At 43.3% G+C, this 20,396-nt stretch overlaps 1 protein-coding gene across 2 annotated transcripts in view; it reads right to left on the bottom strand.

The window, feature by feature from the left end:
• The window catches only part of STK39 (serine/threonine kinase 39), a 347,782-nt gene that overhangs the window by 242,174 nt on the left and 85,212 nt on the right, over positions 1–20,396 (bottom strand). For both annotated transcript variants that reach the window (XM_044303626.1, XM_044303627.1), the window contains exons 7-8: positions 17,567–17,668; positions 14,178–14,311 (exon numbers count right to left, since the gene is read on the bottom strand). In XM_044303626.1, coding sequence (XP_044159561.1) covers positions 14,178–14,311; positions 17,567–17,668 — 236 coding nt within the window. The remainder of the gene's footprint in view (positions 1–14,177; positions 14,312–17,566; positions 17,669–20,396) is intronic.

Below are 20,396 nucleotides of genomic sequence, written 5' to 3'. Positions count from 1 at the left end.
ATGCTATGCAAAATTCACATGTGCGCTAATGAAATCGCCTTACGAAGATTCGCAACTCAATTCAATCACTAATGTATGAATGCAATGCCCTTTGCCTCTGTTCTGGGACAAGTGTAGATATTCGCATGTGCGCTAATAAAATCGCCTTACGAAGATTCGCACCTCAATCACTTTCTAGGGAATGTGAGACTTTTGGGAATCAATCGAGATACAGTGGGGGGTGATGACAGTAGTTGACAGAGTACAGATCAATGTAATCTGTAAGGTGGAAAGTAAAATAAAAAATACGAATTTTCGTTAATCAAATTTTACGAAGTTCTACGTATTCGCGAATATGGTGCTATACTATATGAATGCACAGGCCTTTGCCTCTCTGTTCTGGGGACAAGTGTAGATATTTGCATTTGCGTTAATAAAATCGCCTTACGAAGATTCGCAGCTCAATTCAATCACTAATGTATGAATGCAAAGCCCTTTGCCTCTGTTCTGGGACAAGTGTAGATATTCGCATGTGCGCTAATAAAATCGCCTTACGAAGATTCGCAACTCAATTCACTAATGTATGAATGCAAAGCCCTTTGCCTCTGTTCTGGGACGTGCCGATATTCGCATGTGCGCTAATAAAATCGCCTTACGAAGATTCGCAACTCAATTCACTAATGTATGAATGCAAAGCCCTTTGCCTCTGTTCTGGGACAAGTGTAGATATTCGCATGTGCGCTAATAAAATCGCCTTACGAAGATTCGCACCTCAATCACTTTCTAGGGAATGTGAGACTTTTGGGAATCAATCGAGATACAGTGGGGGGTGATGACAGTAGTTGACAGAGTACAGATCAATGTAATCTGTAAGGTGGAAAGTAAAATAAAAAATACGAATTTTCGTTAATCAAATTTTACGAAGTTCTACGTATTCGCGAATATGGTGCTATACTATATGAATGCACAGGCCTTTGCCTCTCTGTTCTGGGGACAAGTGTAGATATTTGCATTTGCGTTAATAAAATCGCCTTACGAAGATTCGCAGCTCAATTCAATCACTAATGTATGAATGCAAAGCCCTTTGCCTCTGTTCTGGGACAAGTGTAGATATTCGCATGTGCGCTAATAAAATCGCCTTACGAAGATTCGCAACTCAATTCACTAATGTATGAATGCAAAGCCCTTTGCCTCTGTTCTGGGACGTGCCGATATTCGCATGTGCGCTAATAAAATCGCCTTACGAAGATTCGCAACTCAATTCACTAATGTATGAATGCAAAGCCCTTTGCCTCTGTTCTGGGACGTGCCGATATTCGCATGTGCGCTAATAAAATCGCCTTACGAAGATTCGCAACTCAATTCACTAATGTATGAATGCAAAGCCCTTTGCCTCTGTTCTGGGACGTGCCGATATTCGCATGTGCGCTAATAAAATCGCCTTACGAAGATTCGCAACTCAATTCACTAATGTATGAATGCAAAGCCCTGTGCCTCTGTTCTGGGACGTGCCGATATTCGCATGTGCGCTAATAAAATCGCCTTACGAAGATTCGCAACTCAATTCACTAATGTATGAATGCAAAGCCCTTTGCCTCTGTTCTGGGACGTGCCGATATTCGCATGTGCGCTAATAAAATCGCCTTACGAAGATTCGCGCCTCAATCACTTTCTAGGCAATGTGAGTAAGATCTGAGCTGTTGGACCTTTGGGAAACAATCAATTATATGTGTACTGTAATTTTGTGGGGGGGGGGAAAAACAAAAAACGAATATTCGTTTTTACGAATATATAGCACTATATTCGAAATATTCGCGAAATCGCGAAGTTGCGATATTCGCGAAAAAAATTTGCTTTTCGAATATTCGCGCTCAACACTACCCAGCACCCAGGCAGAGGAGAGAGGTCCCGTAACAGACAATCTGGCTTCATGTCAGCAGAGAATCAGTCTGCATGTCATAGCAGAGAATGAGGCTTCACGTCAGCCACCACTGCAACAGTCCATTGGCATATATTTAGGCCCAGCACCCAGGCAGAGGAGAGAGGTCCCGTAACAGACAATCTGGCTTCATGTCAGCAGAGAATCAGTCTTCATATCATAGCAGAGAATCAGGCTTCACGTCACCCACCACTGTAAGAGTCCATTTTCATAAATTTAGGCCCAGCACACAGGCAGAGGAGAGAGGTCCCGTAACAGAGGATCTGGCTTCATGTCAGCAGAGAATCAGTCTGCATGTCATAGCAGAGAATCAGGCTTCACATCACCCAACATTGGAACAGTCCATTGGCATATATTTAGGCCCCGGCACCCAGACAGAGGAGAGGTTCATTCAACTTTGGGTAGCCTCGCAATATAATGGTAAAATGAAAATAAAAATAGGATTGAATGAGGAAGTGCCCTGGAGTCCAATAATATATGGTTAAGGGGAGGTAGTTAATGTCTAATCTGGACAAGGGACGGACAGATCCTGTGGGATCCATGCCTGGTTCATTTTTATGAACGTCAGCTTGTCCACATTGGCTGTAGACAGGCGGCTGCGTTTGAGGCCTAGTATTTAGGCGCTGGGTGACCGGTATGGATTTAGTGACAGAATTAGACTTGGAAATGCACAGTAGCGTGTGTGTGAAGTTATTCTGAATGACCCTATGTGCACCTTGAATATTATATACCCTTTTAGGGATAGATTTCAAATAGCTCTGATATAGCAGAAACCACTAAATTATGAAATTGCTAAATTGGGAATTGTATTTCAACCCAGAACAAGAAATGTGCTTGAACGGACACTAAATAACTCGCCCAGCTACAGCACTAACGACAGATTTAGCTGGATATGAATTTGAGGCCTAGTATTTAGGCGCTGGGTGACAGGTATGGGTTTAGTAACAGAATTAGACTTGGAAATACACAGTAGCGGGTGTGTGTGAAGTTATTCTGAATGACCCAATGTGCACCTTGAATATTATATACCCTTTTAGGGATAGATTTCAAATAGCTCTGATATAGCAGAAACCACTAAATTATGAAATTGCTAAATTGGGAATTGTATTTCAACCCAGAACAAGAAATGTGCTTGAACGGACACTAAATAACTCGCCCAGCTACAGCACTAAGGACAGATTTAGCTGGATATAAATTTGAGGCCTAGTATTTAGGCGCTGGGTGACCGGTATGGATTTAGTGACAGAATTAGACTTGGAAATGCACAGAAGCGTGTGTGTGTGAAGTTATTCTGAATGACCCAATGTGCACCTTGAATATTATATACCCTTTTAGGGATAGATTTCAAATAGCTCTGATATAGCAGAAACCACTAAATTATGAAATTGCTAAATTGGGAATTGTACTTCAACCCAGAACAAAAAATGTGCTTTGACGGACACTAAATATCTTGCCCAGCAACAACAGTACAGCGGTGGGTAACGAGAGATTTAGAGGGAATTAAATTTGAGGCCTAGTATTTAGGCGCTGGGTCACCGGTATGGATTTAGTGACAGAATTAGACTTGGAAATACACAGTAGCGGGTGTGTGTGAAGTTATTCTGAATGACCCTATGTGCACCTTCAATATTATATACCCTTTTAGGGATAGATTTCAAATAGCTCTGATATAGCAGAAACCACTAAATTATGAAATTGCTAAATTGGGAATTGTACTTCAACCCAGAACAAAAAATGTGCTTTGACGGACACTAAATATCTTGCCCAGCAACAACAGTACAGCGGTGGGTAACGAGAGATTTAGAGGGAATTAAATTTGAGGCCTAGTATTTAGGCGCTGGGTCACCGGTATGGATTTAGTGACAGAATTAGACTTGGAAATGCACAGAAGCGTGTGTGTGAAGTTATTCTGAATGACCCAATGTGCACCTTCAATATTATATACCCTTTTTGGGATAGATTTCAAATAGCTCTGATATAGCAGGAACCACTAAATTATGAAATTGCTAAATTGGGAATTGTACTTCAACCCAGAACAAAAAATGTGCTTTGACGGGCACTAAATAACTTTCCCAGCTACAACAGGACAACGGTAACGAGAGATTTAGAGGGATTTAAATTTGAGGCCTAGTATTTAGGCGCTGGGTGACAGGTATGGGTTTAGTGACAGAATTAGACTTGGAAATACACAGTAGCGGGTGTGTGTGAAGTTATTCTGAATGACCCTATGTGCACCTTCAATATTATATACCCTTTTAGGGATAGATTTCAAATAGCTCTGATATAGCAGAAACCACTAAATTATGAAATTGCTAAATTGGGAATTGTACTTCAACCCAGAACAAAAAATGTGCTTTGACGGACACTAAATATCTTGCCCAGCAACAACAGTACACCGGTGGGTAACGAGAGATTTAGAGGGAATTAAATTTGAGGCCTAGTATTTAGGCGCTGGGTCACCGGTATGGATTTAGTGACAGAATTAGACTTGGAAATACACAGTAGCGGGTGTGTGTGAAGTTATTCTGAATGACCCTATGTGCACCTTCAATATTATATACCCTTTTAGGGATAGATTTCAAATAGCTCTGATATAGCAGAAACCACTAAATTATGAAATTGCTAAATTGGGAATTGTACTTCAACCCAGAACAAAAAATGTGCTTTGACGGACACTAAATATCTTGCCCAGCAACAACAGTACAGCGGTGGGTAACGAGAGATTTAGAGGGAATTAAATTTGAGGCCTAGTATTTAGGCGCTGGGTCACCGGTATGGATTTAGTGACAGAATTAGACTTGGAAATACACAGTAGCGGGTGTGTGTGAAGTTATTCTGAATGACCCTATGTGCACCTTCAATATTATATACCCTTTTTGGGATAGATTTCAAATAGCTCTGATATAGCAGGAACCACTAAATTATGAAATTGCTAAATTGGGAATTGTACTTCAACCCAGAACAAAAAATGTGCTTTGACGGGCACTAAATAACTTTCCCAGCTACAACAGGACAACGGTAACGAGAGATTTAGAGGGATTTAAATTTGAGGCCTAGTATTTAGGCGCTGGGTGACAGGTATGGGTTTAGTGACAGAATTAGACTTGGAAATACACAGTAGCGGGTGTGTGTGAAGTTATTCTGAATGACCCTATGTGCACCTTCAATATTATATACCCTTTTTGGGATAGATTTCAAATAGCTCTGATATAGCAGAAACCACTAAATTATGAAATTGCTAAATTGGGAATTGTACTTCAACCCAGAACAAAAAATGTGCTTTGACGGACACTAAATATCTTGCCCAGCAACAACAGTACAGCGGTGGGTAACGAGAGATTTAGAGGGAATTAAATTTGAGGCCTAGTATTTAGGCGCTGGGTCACCGGTATGGATTTAGTGACAGAATTAGACTTGGAAATACACAGTAGCGGGTGTGTGTGAAGTTACTCTGAATGACCCTATGTGCACCTTCAATATTATATACCCTTTTTGGGATAGATTTCAAAGAGCTCTGATATAGCAGGAACCACTAAATTATGAAATTGCTAAATTGGGAATTGTATTTCAACCCAGAACAAGAAATGTGCTTGAACGGACACTAAATAACTCGCCCAGCTACAGCACTAGGGACAGATTTAGCTGGATATAAATTTGAGGCCTAGTATTTAGGCGCTGGGTGACCGGTATGGATTTAGTGACAGAATTAGACTGGGATATGGCCAAAAAATGAACAGACTATTGCTGGTTAAATGCACTTGGTGTGACAGCTTCACCCTGATGTAGGCTTTAGCCAAAAAACAACCACACCATTGAGGGTTAAATGCACTTGGTGACAGGCGCAGCTTGCCCCTGATTTTGTATATGGCCAAAAAATGAACAGACTATTGCTGGTTAAATGCACTTGGTGTGACAGCTTCACCCTGATGTAGGCTTTAGCCAAAAAACAACCACACCATTGAGGGTTAAATGCACTTGGTGACAGGCGCAGCTTGCCCCTGATTTTGTATATGGCCAAAAAATGAACAGACTATTGCTGGTTAAATGCACTTGGTGTGACAGCTTCACCCTGATGTAGGCTTTAGCCAAAAAACAACCACACCATTGAGGGTTAAATGCACTTGGTGACAGGCGCAGCTTGCCCCTGATTTTGTATATGGCCAAAAAATGAACAGACTATTGCTGGTTAAATGCACTTGGTGTCACAGCTTCACCCTGATGTAGGCTTTAGCCAAAAAACAACCACACCATTGAGGGTTAAATGCACTTGGTCGCAGCTTGTGCTGGCGCACCACAAGACACAAAATGGCCGCCGATCACCCCAGAAAAATGAGACTGACAAACGGTCTGTGCAGCCTAAAAACAGTGAGCAATTGAGGATCAGCAGCTCAATGATCCACAGCTGCAGATCGATCAGTTAATCAAGTCCTTTGGAGGAGTTAATCTGCCTAATCTCGCCCTACTGTCGCAGCCGCAACCTCTCCCTACGCTAATCAGAGCAGAGTGACGGGCGGCGCTATGTGACTCCAGCTTAAATAGAGGCTGGGTCACATGGTGCTCTGGCCAATCACAGCCATGCCAATAGTAGGCATGGCTGTGATGGCCTCTTGGGGCAAGTAGTATGACGCTTGTTGATTGGCTGCTTTGCAGCCTTTCAAAAAGCGCCAAGAAAGCGTCACAAAAGCGCGAAGAAAGCGACGAACACCGAACCCGAACCCGGACTTTTACGAAAATGTCCGGGTTCGGGTCCGTGTCACGGACACCCCAAAATTCGGTACGAACCCGAACTATACAGTTCGGGTTCGCTCATCCCTAGTAATAATAAAAGAAAATGAAAAAATAACATTAATGACTGGAGAGAATGAAAACCAGACTGATTTCTTTATTAAGCTAAAAATCTTATTTTCCACTGGAGGGTAGAACTGCAGAACACACCAGGTAGGCGTGCTAAGGGCTCATACACATATCCGTGACTGTTCCGTGCGTCGGTCGCATCTCTCGAGCTAAACGGGGCTCCCCTGACCCCAACTGACGGCAGCATAGTCATTTATGATGCACACTGCAACAGCCCCGTGACCAGACACAAACTGACTGTATCATAAATGACTGTGATTCAGTCAGTTCGGGTCAGGGGAGCGGCTTGCACACCAAACATGTTTCCCGGGCCAACCACGGTTGTGTGCATGAGCCCTAACAGTTACACGTGCGCACACATACTGCACATATGGTTACACATACTTGGATGCATATCACAAGTAGATGCCACTTATAGGTTTGTAAGGGGTTATCTGCCTTTTACAGACTGACGATCTATCATTTGGATACATCATTAGCATCTGACCTGCGGGGGTCCAACACCCAGGATCCCCACCGATTACCGTTGAGAAGGCAGAAGCACTCACAGTAGTACTAAGTATAGATGGCCTTGCGGTTCACCCGGCGGTCGTTTCGCAGTGAACTTTGCGTGTTCGCGATTCGCCGAACATATGGAGAAGTTTGCGCCCGCCATATTATTTTACATTGTGAAGAACTTTGACCCATGACACATCCATCAGGTGGTACAGGACAACCAATTGAGACATTTCAGCACATGGACACATGGACCCCCTACCTCATAAATAGACCTGATCAGGCCGCCATTTTACATTCAGTGTTTTGCCAGTGTAGGGAGAGGTTGCATTTTGGAGCAGGGACAGGCTGTTAGGAACTTAGGGACACCAAACGCTAGCTAATAGGGCCACAAAAGTCTTTTAAGGACTGGTATAGGTGTGATATACTTATAATATACTTTTATGAGTCAAAAACACATAGATCTATATACTGATCACCTGGAAGTCTTGGGGCTAGGGGCTTACTAGGGCCATTTTTATATAGGGTAAGGTTCCAGACGGGGTCAATCTTATCAGGGCGGGTGGTCTGTGGTTAGGCTATCAGGGCCAAAATAGCACCCCCTGTAGGGCCATATCAGGGACAGTTATTTGCCCACCCTGTCCTTCAATACCACATCATCATCTAGCCCAGGGATAGATGTTTTTTTCTTTCCCTCCGGGAATCATCGATGTGCACTGGAACCCCCTGGATTGTGGTAGGACATATGGTTTCTGATTTGGTGCCGCCGAGCACTTGTTATTGCCGACCACATCTATGCTTTTTGCTTAACTTTAATAATTTATTTTATTTTCCTTTTGAGGGATATCTTTTCCATTCACATGTCCGCAAAATGGGTCCGCATCTATTCTGCATTTTTGCGGAACAGATGCAGCCCCATTAATTTTCAATGGGGCCGGAATGTGCTATCCGCAACCGCATTTGCGGATCCGCATCTGCGGATCCTCACTTCCGCATCCGTTTCTGCAAAAAAATAGAACATGTCTTATTAACATTATTAAAGGTTACGTTTTATCTTCATGTATATTCTAATGGATTGCCTTCCTTGTACAATGTTATAATATACTTTCTATGTTAGAAAGTATATTATAGTGCATCTGTATTGTGCGGCAGTTGTGTGCGGTTCTGCTGCGATACTGCAGGTATATAGAGGGACAAGCGTTATTGGAACAAATAATTTCTACTGGTGTGATATACCAGTCATCCCCCAAAAAAAACAGATTGAAGCAGGGGTGTTATATACCAATATACTTTCTTTATAGTGCATTTGGGTAATGTATAGTGCATTTGTGCATGCGCAAAAATTATATTTCCGATATTTCGCATTGAAATAAATAATGAATGGAGATCGCAAATTCGAATAATACATCTGGTATGTCACTGTCCATGTTGTGGGACTATTTGTGCACTTCTAGTAATTATTTCTTGGCTGCAAATATGAGCTGAAGGTTTTTCAAGTTCGCCTGCAATTAAAATGAATGGGACTTGCGGTTCGCAAACATTTGATCGCGTTCGCACGATCACGTTCGCGAACCGTCCCGGCAGATGTTCGTCCATCACTAGTGCTAAGGCGTTCTCCCTGCTTTCCATAGGCCAGTGACATCACGATCATAGGTTACGTGACCTAGGCACAGCTCTGCCCAACTGAACCACAGTCACTATCCAATGGACGGCGCCTGAATATGTAGTTCATGGCCTTTGTACACTGCCGTATGGGTACTGTCGAGCACTGCAGGTGTAGCAGCCCAGACCTGGTGGTATCTGCAATAGTTTTATTTGTATTGTAATATTATGCCTTGTTATGGCATGTACTCCAGCAAATGAGGTATGGTTGGCAATGGTCGGCACCCCTCGCTTTGTAGGAGTGGGCTGGTCCTACTTCCTGCCAGGATGGGGAATTCCGGAGAGAAGTAAAGGAGATAGGTAGTACAATGCTACAGCTCCGACTCCAAGTGACCATAAAGAGTGCTCCTGTGAGACCCTTACTCCAAAGCTGTTTTTACCTAAACTCCAGAATTATCAGGTCTGGAGATCTACCACACATCACACATCATCCTGGAGATGTCCCATGTGGAGTGCGTTCTCACTACAGAGGAAATGTCCCAGGTCCCTAGGCAAGGGACAGGAAGTTTAGGCATGGCCCACTGTGTTTTTCTGAAAAATGTTATGCTGTTTTCTTCACACATGCAGTGACTCTGACAAAACTCAAGATTTAGTACTAGGGATCTGGGGAGAAAAAGTCTGGGTAAAGTCCGGGACTGATATTGCGGATGTTTGCGTTCACCCATACAGCCCCTTCGGGTAAACTTCAGAAAATGTCTGGATTCCACTGTACGTGTGAATGGACCTCAAGAAGATTGCAAAAGTCAAGAATACTGCTTACAAAAAGCTTTGGTGTGCTTAGAAGAATCATCATCAAAACCACAGATTTACAGACCCTGCTGTAGGTGATGGACTACGGCTCAGACACCCATCACCTAGACCTCTTCCAGTCTAACTCCAGGCCTGTAATAGTAGGATAGATGGTAGGCACTACTCAACAAGATGACTTGGAATCCAGATTATGGGAGAGCAAAATGATGAAACAGGGGGGTACTCAGTATCGGAAAAACACATAAATCAAATTCAGCGTAGAGAATCTGTCCACGGCACTCACCCCATTGCAAAAAGTCCATTTATTCATACAAAAGTGCACGATACAGGGAGTAAAAGTACAACACATGCAGCCGGCCAACGGTGACTCTTTCTCAAGGCCTAATAGGATGGACTGTTAGCAAGTCCTTTTAAACCCTTTGCCACCTTCATCACAGGTACATTTTTTTGCTATACTTTTCAAAAAATAACATAAGTGCATACAAACTTTAACTTGCTACAGCAAAACATATAGTATCACTGTTCTAATCAGTAAATGGTACAAAGATATTCATAAGAAGGAGGACATGTTGTTGCGCTCGTTTAATTCACAAGGTCCTAGTGCACTTGTCCTCATTATCCATCTAGCCATCTGTCATATTTTTGTCCTTCATAATACCCTTGTACCAGTATGTCCCTAAGACTCTTACTTCTCTGGCAGGCGATAGTAGGCGCATTCTTTGCATGTTCCGCCAAATCTCTTTCACTTTTTTAATAGGTGCCAATTTCTATGAATTGCCCCCTTGATATTCTCCGACATGGGACTATATTTGAAGGAAAAAAATAAACCTATCCTGTTCCTTCCTGTTCACAATCTTGGCTATTAGTTGTTTACGGTCCTGATCCACAGCTCTTATAAAGGCCTGGTTTATGACCTCCTCACTATATCCCCTCGCACGTAATCTATCAGTCCGCCCATGAGCTTCTTGTAAGAAGGTCTCATTATTACTAAACAAACGTCGCAAGCGTATAAATTGGCCATATGGGAGAGATCGCTTGACATGTACAGGGTGATAGCTATCAAAATGCAACAGGCAGTTGGCAGCAGTTTTCTTATGATATCCACAAGTAGTGATTTGGTTATTGTCAATAGCTATTTTTACATCAAGAAAATCTCTCTCTCTATTACCAAACTGGGCAGTAAACATCATGTTCATATCATTATTGTATCATTATTCAACGAACCCGGCAAATAGCTTCTCAGTGCCTGTCCATACAATCAGTACATCGTCAATAAAACGTGTCCAATATTTTATATGTTTCAAAAATTGATTAATCACATTACAGACATATCTCTCTTCCCATAGGGCCAAAAAAGGTTTGCAAAGGTTGGTGCCACCGGCGTGCCCATCGCTGTACCAGTGGACCCCAAACCTAAACACGTTATTCACATAAGTACAAGAGCCAGTGCCTCGCAAATAAACTTTGAACATTTTGCACTTTTCCCATCTCAATTGCTTGTATACCGTCTCGATGTCAGATGCGTGTGTACATACTTACCACATCTATAGCGGCAAGTCTGCACTGATCATCCCATTCTAAACCATCGAGATTCAGCAAAAGTGCCTTTGTATCCTTCAGATATGAGGGAAGGCTCTTTAAGAGGGATCGTAAAAAACAATCTAAGTAGCTATAGCTGCCACTACTGGTTTTCCTTGGGGATTGTCCAGTTTTATGTATTTTAGGCAAAAAATACCAGTTGGGCTTAGATGGATATATTGGGAACAATGTCTCCACTGTTTTCTGCGTAATCCCATCAGACTCGGTACATTGTCTTAAAAATGTACGTAATTTTGTTTGTATGGCCAATGTGGGATCATGATCGAACTTCTCATACGTATCATGGTCAGACAACTGTCGCATGGTCTCTTTCTCATAATAATTCTCATGCATGACCACTACATTCCCACCATTGTCTGCCGGTTTTACTATTAATTCATCTTGATCCTTTAACCATTTTAGTGCTCTATGTTCCCCCTGGCTCAGACTACACTTACTTGAAGGATAAACTAGAGCCCAAGCCTGTATCCCACCATGGACACTTATATCCACAAGTGTCATTTAACTGCCAGCTAACCAGCCATCATACCTCATCACCTGGTGCAAGAAACTGCACTTTGTACCTACTATTGCTGGATGTCCCACAAGTTATATTTTGTAATGAGAGACATTTGAACTTTTAATTCTGGCATGTTTCTTTAAACCATCCTTCCACTGCAGCAATGCCCAGGGAGCAATGGCCTGACAGAGTACACAACATCTCATCAGGGCCACTACCACTCCCATCGTGGCTCCTAAAGAGCTAGCTGCACATGCATGCAAACGCAATGGTACGTACATATAGTATCCATGCTTCTATTTTTCATGTCAAATTCATCCAAAGTTTGACATACTGTAAAAGGCATACAGAGGTACAGCAGAGGCCTCTATGGAAGCCCTGCTACTATGGCACTTTGCAAAACGGAGCCTTAATGCAGACATGCACATGAACCATATACACAATCTCACATAGACTTACACATCGGAAGGTATTTTTATTTTATTTACCTAATAACATAACATGACATTAAGCAGCGCCAGAACATGCAGAATATACTGTAATAACCGGAACCACGTGCTAAAGAAAATTCATTGACTGCGATGAGAAATCCACAGCAAGGTTTCCTCATTGAAAATACCCCAGGCTGTGAATACTTTCAGAGTCTGCTCCCACAAATAACTGCTCTTTATTATCAAACTAGCAGAAGGACCCGGTTTCGCTCGGGTATATTTCATCTAGTGTCGTTAAAAGATATCAACAGTATCCACTATAAAAGTGACATTTACAGTACCCCGGCCCTTTAACGGTGACCTCCACAGCGGCCTGCCCCCTTAACAGTACCATCCATAGTGCCCGCCCCTTTAACAGTGACCTCCACAGCGGCCGCCGCTTTAATAGTGACCTCCACGGTACCCTGTCTCATTAACAGTGATTTCCACAATAACCCTCCCCCTTAACAGTGACCTCTACAGAGCTCTGTTTCGTTAAAATGTGACCTCCACAAAACCCCACCCCCTTAACAGTGACCTCTACAGCACCCTGCCCCTTAACACTGACCTCCATAGCAGACTGTCTCCTTAACTGTGACCTCCACATTTCCCTGTCCCCTTAAAAGAGACTTCCACAACGCCCACCCCTTTAACAGTGACCTCCACAGCATCCCGCCCCGTTATCAGTGACCTCCACAGCGGCCGCCCCTTTATTAGTGACCTCCACAGTACCCCATCTCCTTAACAGTGATTTCCACAACACTCCGTCCCCTTAACAGTGGCCTCTACAGAAATCTTCCCCTTAACACTGACCTCCAAAGCGGACCGTCCCCTTAACTGTGACCTCCACAGCAGCCTGCCCAGGGTGGCCAGAGGTCCGATTTTAGGCCGGACAGTCCGGCTTTCAGACTTCCTGTCCTGGGTCCGGCGCAGGGCCTGGACGAACACAGGGATGTTCTTTTGAACAGCTCACTCTCAGACAGCAGCACCCTGCTGTCTAAGCGTGAGCTGCGGGGAGAGAGTCACTGTCCCTCCCACCCCTGCAGCTGACAGAAGTTGATTTTTACCTTAATTTTTTTCAATCCCCGTTGGCTGGAGTGGGAGGGCGCAGCGGGACTTGGGAGTGGGGTTTTTAATTCCGTCTTTTGAGGGTGGCCTGAATGTGCACCCTACCTGCCCCCTGAACTGTGACCTTCACAGCACTCCGCTCCTTTAACAGTGTCATCCACAGCGCCCTGCCCCTTTAAAGATGACCTACAGCAGTGAAGAAAAATGGCTGGGTTGTTATGGAAACCTGGTGTAAAACTGTGTGTATATGGAGACTAAGGAGCCAGAGAGCTTCTATTGGCTGATAAGGGTCATGTGACCGTGTGTATGGCAGTTGGGATATGAAGAGAAAGACCTGCAGGTTTCTATTGGCTAATGTAGGTCATGTGATGTGCCATATTTGCATTTTGGAGGAATATCTCAGGAATGGTACGTGCTAGAGAGCTGAAACCCCGGTCTAAAACCTTCCCGGACACCTAATCTACCTGTGTGCCACATTTGTTGATTGTAAATGTGACGGTGTGGAATACTTTAGCGGAGACACACACATATACATACACTCGGCTTTATATATTAGATTGAGATCTCATGTTTGATGTCTGCCGAGGTATCATGCTATATGCAGTAAGTGTAAGGCCATGTGCAAGGCTGATCTTTGTATTTTTCCAGTTTTCCAGTCTGTATGGTGCAGATCTGCCTATGGCCCGAAAAATGCCAAAGGTACACTCCTTTTGACTTCCATCCAGTGAATGGGGGCCTATGGATTCATTTATTGTATACGCCTGGATATGGCAAACAGGTCACTGAAACACAGTGTGAAGAAGGTCTAATGTTAAGAAGATGGTCATCAGCAAACCGCTGAGGGATGCTCTGAGCCACTTACCTCTTTGATGGGTCTTTCTGTAGACAGAGTGAAATAAGCTTCCTAAATGATTTCCCGTATTTCCTCATCATCTCTTTATCTTCTACACCAGTTTCTAAAGTCGGAGGGTCATTTTGCAAGGTCAACATTAGTACCTAAAGAAATACCGTGTGTATTAATAGGACTGATACAAAACTGTTGAGGGTTTTAAAGGGAACCTGTCATCAACTTTTTCTGACCTCACTGAGGACAACATAAAGTAATGACAGAAATGCTGATTTCATCGCTGTGTCACTCATGAGCTAATAATAAGTGGCTGTCGAGAACCAGCTATATATTCATTACAGCCCAGGCCTTGAAAAGAGTCAAATCTACTTGAGAAGAGTCCTGGTTATTGATGAATTCCTGCTCTCCTGCCCACCTGATGATGACTGACAGGCTTCTACCTAGTTTTCTCCCTTTCTCTCTAGGAGAGAACTGCCAATCATCAGCAGATGGTGAGGAGAGCAGGAGATTATAATAACCAGGACTCTTCTCAGGTAGATTTGACTCTTCTCAAGGCCTGGGCTGCAATGAATATAAAGCTGGTTCCCGCCAACCAGTTGTTATTAGCTCATGAGTGACACACCGATGAAATCAGCATTTCTGTCACTACTTTATGCTGTCCTCAGTGAGGTCAGCATAACGTTGATGACAGATTCCCTTTAAGGGTTATGGATACTTTCAGGACAATTTTTTTGTGGTTGCATTTTACTCATTTTGAGCAAAAAAATTATTTTTTCAATTGGTCTTTATTAAAAATGTTCAGCCATTCTCGTCTAAAAAAATGGATCTCAGATGGAAATGGCTCAAACGGATGACAACTGATGCAACATGATCCTTTTTTTAAAGGATTCTGTAAAAAAAAAAAAAAAAAAACACATCCTATGCAAACCTATGCATAACTTATGCATAACTTATGCAACAGTATCCTGATTTTTTTTTTCTCTCTTTTTCTGACGGAACAGAAGAACGGAAAGCTAAACGGTGATGTGAACTCAGCCTAAGCCAGTTTTCCTTCATGCCAGTTTTGACAAATCTCCCCCATAGACTTTCAGAATAACATGCAGCCAGAGTCATGTGAGTAAACCAGGGATGGCCAACCTGAGGCTCTCCAGCTGTTGCAAAACTACAACTCCCAGCATGCCCAAACTATCTACAGCTCTTCAGCCTACAGCAGGGCATGGTGGGAGTTGTAGTTTTACAACAGCTGGAGAGCCGCAGGTTGGCCATGCCTGGAGTAAACCATCATAAATTAAAGCTTAGCTCCACTTCTCGGCCACTGGCATTGAACAGCCTAATGAGAAGTTGTCACCTTGAAAATGAAGTCCTATCTGCATGTTATGGAGCAGGAAAAGATGAGCAGACTGATATATAGTTTTATGAGAGAAGATTCAGTAAATCTTGAATGTTATTAATAAAACCTCTGTTCTTCCTATGCTTAGGAGTCCAGTGGGCGGTCCTGCTCCGTGACTGACATACAGGGAAGGCTATCAGTCACTGACAAGACCACCCACATGACTTCCCAGCATAGAGAAAGCCGAGGTTGCAATGAATAAATTACTATCCATACTGGATCTTCTAAAAAAATAAACAACAACTAGATATCAATCTGCTCAGCTCCTCCTGCTCTACAACATGCTGTCCACATATTGGATGCCATGATCAATGTGACAGGGTAAAGGGGTTGTGCCAAATATTCTACATTTTTCAAACCAGCACCTGGATCTGAATACTTTTGTAATTGCATGTAATTAAAAAATTTGTATAGCCAATGAGATATTTAATAAAATGTATCTGAATGGCGCCTCCTGATGTTTGGTCTTTTCCTTATTTCTTGTCCGTCTCACAGAGGTGGTCGCACGTGTTCATTTTAAACCTTCAAATGCCACTAGTCATATCTTCTGTTAGAAGCTGTGGCAGCTAGAGGGAAAAGGCTACAGCAGAAAGGACACCCCTGCCCCCGAACTGCCAGACTGAAGATAATCTAGTAGAGCAATGAACGAGGAGATCTCTGGATCCATGTGAGGTTCAGGGCTGGTTCTAGCTTTGTTAGAGAGAGATTGTCATGTACTATATGATGTCTTACTTTCAGCAGTTTTGTAGCCCTTGCTGCATCCCAACATGTGTGCCTTATTACTCATGCTGCAGAAATGATTTTAAGGTGGTTAAAGATATTTGTTGCTCCGGGGCAATTTGGTGTTGGCACTTCCAATATAAATAGTCTCAAGCTGGTGCCTTAGAGAATTGCATCTATTAAAATCCTTTACTATTTAATTTCTTTTTTTTTTTTTTTTTTTGCTGCAGCCTCTGGGGGGGCTGATCTTGATGTAACTTCTATTCAGGTCCATAGGATCTGTATACAGCTATATACAGACAGCCCCTGGATGGGGTAACAGCTGGTGGACAAATTCTATGAGAATATGTGTTAAAGAAGAGCTGTCATCTCTCCTGACATGCTTATGACTCTATGATGTGCCATTCCTTTATTATTCCTGCTAGAAGTTTACAAATAAATTGCCAGCAATCTGCAGTAAAGGTACTGCTGGGTGTTACCAGTATTGGGCGTGTCTGACTTTGTCAATTTAGTGCTGCTGGTGTCAGACTGTGTAGGGACACACCCCAATGGGTAACACCCATTTGTACCTCTGGTAGGCGTCTTAGAGCCCTACATGCCCGCACCACTAGGCTGAAGAACAGCTTTTACCCCAAAGCAATCAGTCTCCTAAATGCTCAGAGATTATTGCCCCTTCCTAGGATAGAAACTACCACAGACTGAAAGTGACTGCTGCATTCATGTCCCCATGATGACCTCTTGTCTGCAGTGGTGTCTGAATCAGTGTGTATATATACTCACAAGCACTTTGCTATTGCTATATATATATATATATATATATATATATATATGTGAATAGTAATGCCTTCTAGTGCAATGTTTTGTTTTTTTCTAGTGTAATGCTTTAGTTTAAATGTCAGTTCTTGTTCCCCTGTCCATGGCATCTAGGATTGCTCCAAACAACATTTCATTGTATTACATTGTATTGTACAGTGACAATAAAGGCATCTTATCTTATCTTATCTTACTGCAAACTGCTGACAATTCCTTCATAACATCTAGCAGGAAAAATAAAGCAATGGCACAGCGCAGAGTCATCAGAACAGATGCTCCAGAATTGTTATTACATGGGGCATGCAAGTAGTTCATAAAACTGACTTGTCAGGAGAGAAGAGAAGTCCTCTTTAAATAATAGTAATATGGCTTAAGCTACCTATCCCTGTCCTCACGTAACGTTCTCTTGCTGTAAAATGTCCCCTTTTTCCCCATAATAGCTCTGAGCAACAAGGCCACTTTTATATATAGAAGCCGTTACCTTCATCGGAGGATACTTGTGATAAGGAGCTGAACCCGTGGCTAGTTCAATAGCTGTAATTCCGAAACTCCATATATCAGCTTTGAAGTCATAACCTCTAACCTAATGGGATGAAAAACAAGACACTCATTAGCGTCACACACACGACTCAGGTTCCCGGCCCTCCGACATCCCATCTTTATGGATTGCATGTAATGGGTTTAGTCATCCTACGAGTCGCCACTGCATTTTGACAGGCAAACAATGTGATTAAAGGGATTGTCCAAGTTATTTTAACTGATGACGTATTCTCTGGAAAGGTCATCATTATCTGATCGGTGGAGGTCCAACACCCGGGACCCCCATCGATCAGCTGTTTGAGAAAGCACCAGCGCGCGCAGTAGTGCCACAACCTTCTCACAGCTTTCCCTAGGCCATGTGACGCCATGTTCATCGGTGCCATGGCCTAGTCGCAGCTAAGCGCCATTGAAGTGAATGGGGCTGAGTTCCAATACCAAGCACTGCCGCTATACAATGTACGACGCTGTACTTGGTAAGCAGAGGAGGCCACAGCGCTAATGAAAGCGCCGGTGCCTTGTCAAATGGGTGTCGGACCCCCACCTATCAGATACTAATGACCTATCCAGAGTTAAAATATCTCAGAAAACCCCTTTAATCATTGCGTACAGAACTGTTGTATCTAAACGGAACGTGTCACCATGAAGATGCAGTGCAATCTGCAGGCAGCATGTTATAGAGCAGGAGGAGCTGAGCAGATTGAGATATTTGGGGTCATTTATCAAACTGGTGTAAAATCAAAGGTGGAATCTGGTTGCATTGGGCAACTAAGCCACTTCTACTTTACACCAGTTTGATAAATGACCCCAGTAGTTTTATAAGGAAAATATTTAGTATAACCTTTTTTTCATCTAAATCTCTGCTCATTGGAGATTAGGAGTCAGGTGGGCGGTCCCACTCTGTGACTGACAGCCTTCCCTGAGTGAGTGTGCATTCATGGATAGCTGTCAGTCACCGATTAGGACCGCCCATATGACTTCTTAGCTCATAAATAAATGTATAAATGACAAGTTTTACTGAATCTTTTCCCGCAAAACTACATATCAATCTGCTCAGCTCCTCCTGCTCTACAACGTGCTGCCTGTAGACTGCACTGCATTTCATGATGACAGGTTCCCTTTAAAGCGGATCTGTCATGCTGTCCTATGTAAGGGCTGCATATTACAGCAACAGGTTCGTACTCCTAGTAGCCAAAATGGCACAAAACAAATTGTTCAATGTGACTAATAGGAGAGCTAACAGAATACACTGGACTCAGTCATGAGTCTGGCATATTCATGACAGCAACACTCACCTAACCAGGACAGTGAGTAGGCTGTTGAGTACACATATATACACAGGAGCCTGCCAGTCACTGCCGAGAAGGGCGGGGCAGTGCTTCACTTATTAAAGGCTGTGTACACCTCTGGGGGCAATTCTTTTAATTATTGCATTGTACTCATTGAGCTGAAAATCACTTTTCATTTGGTCTTTATTAAAAATGTTGATCCCCTTTCTCTGTATGGCCTTGAGATTCTCTAGTAGCATGCTCTGTATTTTTACTATAAGGGGGAACAAAGTGAAAGTACGATTTTCCCAGCTAGACAGAAGTTAAACTGGATGGATAGATCATCAGCTTCTGATCGGCCGGTGTCCGACACCCGGGACCCCCGCCGATCAGCTGTTTGAGAAGGCAGCGGCGCTCCAGCAGCGCCGCGGCCTTCTCACTGTTTACCGCCGGGCCGCCCGCCCACTGACGTCACGACTTGTATCAACTAGAGTGGGCGCGGCTAAGCTCCATTCAAGTGAACAGAGCTTAGCCGCGCCCACTCTAGTTGATACAAGTCGTGACGTCAGTGGGCGGGCGGCCCGGCGGTAAACAGTGAGAAGGCCGCGGCGCTGCTGGAGCGCCGCTGTCTTCTCAAACAGCTGATCGGCGGGGGTCCCGGGTGTCGGACCCCGGCCGATCAGAAGCTGATGATCTATCTAGAGGATAGATCATCAGTTAAATGAAGGTGCAGAACCCCTTTAACTCTTTATGACAATGTTGCTAAATATTTTATTAATAAAGACCAATTGAAAAAATGATTTTAAGCTCAAAATGAGTGAAATGCAATTATACAAAATATGCCCCCGAAGGTGTAAATAGCCTTTAATGGCTCGCGGCCTGGCTTCATTCACATAGTACTACCGCAGTATACATGCTGGGCATTTGTGGGAAGCTTGGCTGCGAGTTGAATTATATCACCTTCAGACCATGTTCACACCACAGTTAGAGCAGCGGTTAGGACCCCTTGCCATGCTGAGAACCGTGACGTGGTGCATGATGGGCTCCGATATCTCCATGACTGGAATATATTGGCAACAGTCTCAGCTTTTAATACCTGCATTTATGTCTTGCCAGCATAGTCAGTGTTATATCTGTTTGGTGCATTCTCTCTCCGTGTTTTATATATTTAATACACAGGACTCTCAAATATGAGTCTGCTGTACCCTACTGGCACTGCTAGTAGCCAAATGACCCCCTTTTCACCATCAATGTCTGATTGATAAGAATGGGTATGCCAATGTGTCTGGATAAAGACTGAAGGGGTCAAGGCACTCATTGTAGCTCCACACCCCGATGCTGATTCATGTGAGTCCTGGGAATAGGATCCCTATGAAGACACATTGAAGGCCTATGCCAGTGTCGGACTGGGGTACCTAGGGCCCACCAGTGTGACTGATTCTGGGGGCCCACCTTAGGGCTCCTGCACACAAACTTTTTTATTTTTGTGTCCATGGTTTTGACCAC

This window comes from Bufo gargarizans, chromosome 8, assembly GCF_014858855.1.
Source record: "Bufo gargarizans isolate SCDJY-AF-19 chromosome 8, ASM1485885v1, whole genome shotgun sequence".
NCBI lineage: Eukaryota > Metazoa > Chordata > Amphibia > Anura > Bufonidae > Bufo > Bufo gargarizans.
This window is presented reverse-complemented; position numbering and strand designations above follow the sequence as displayed.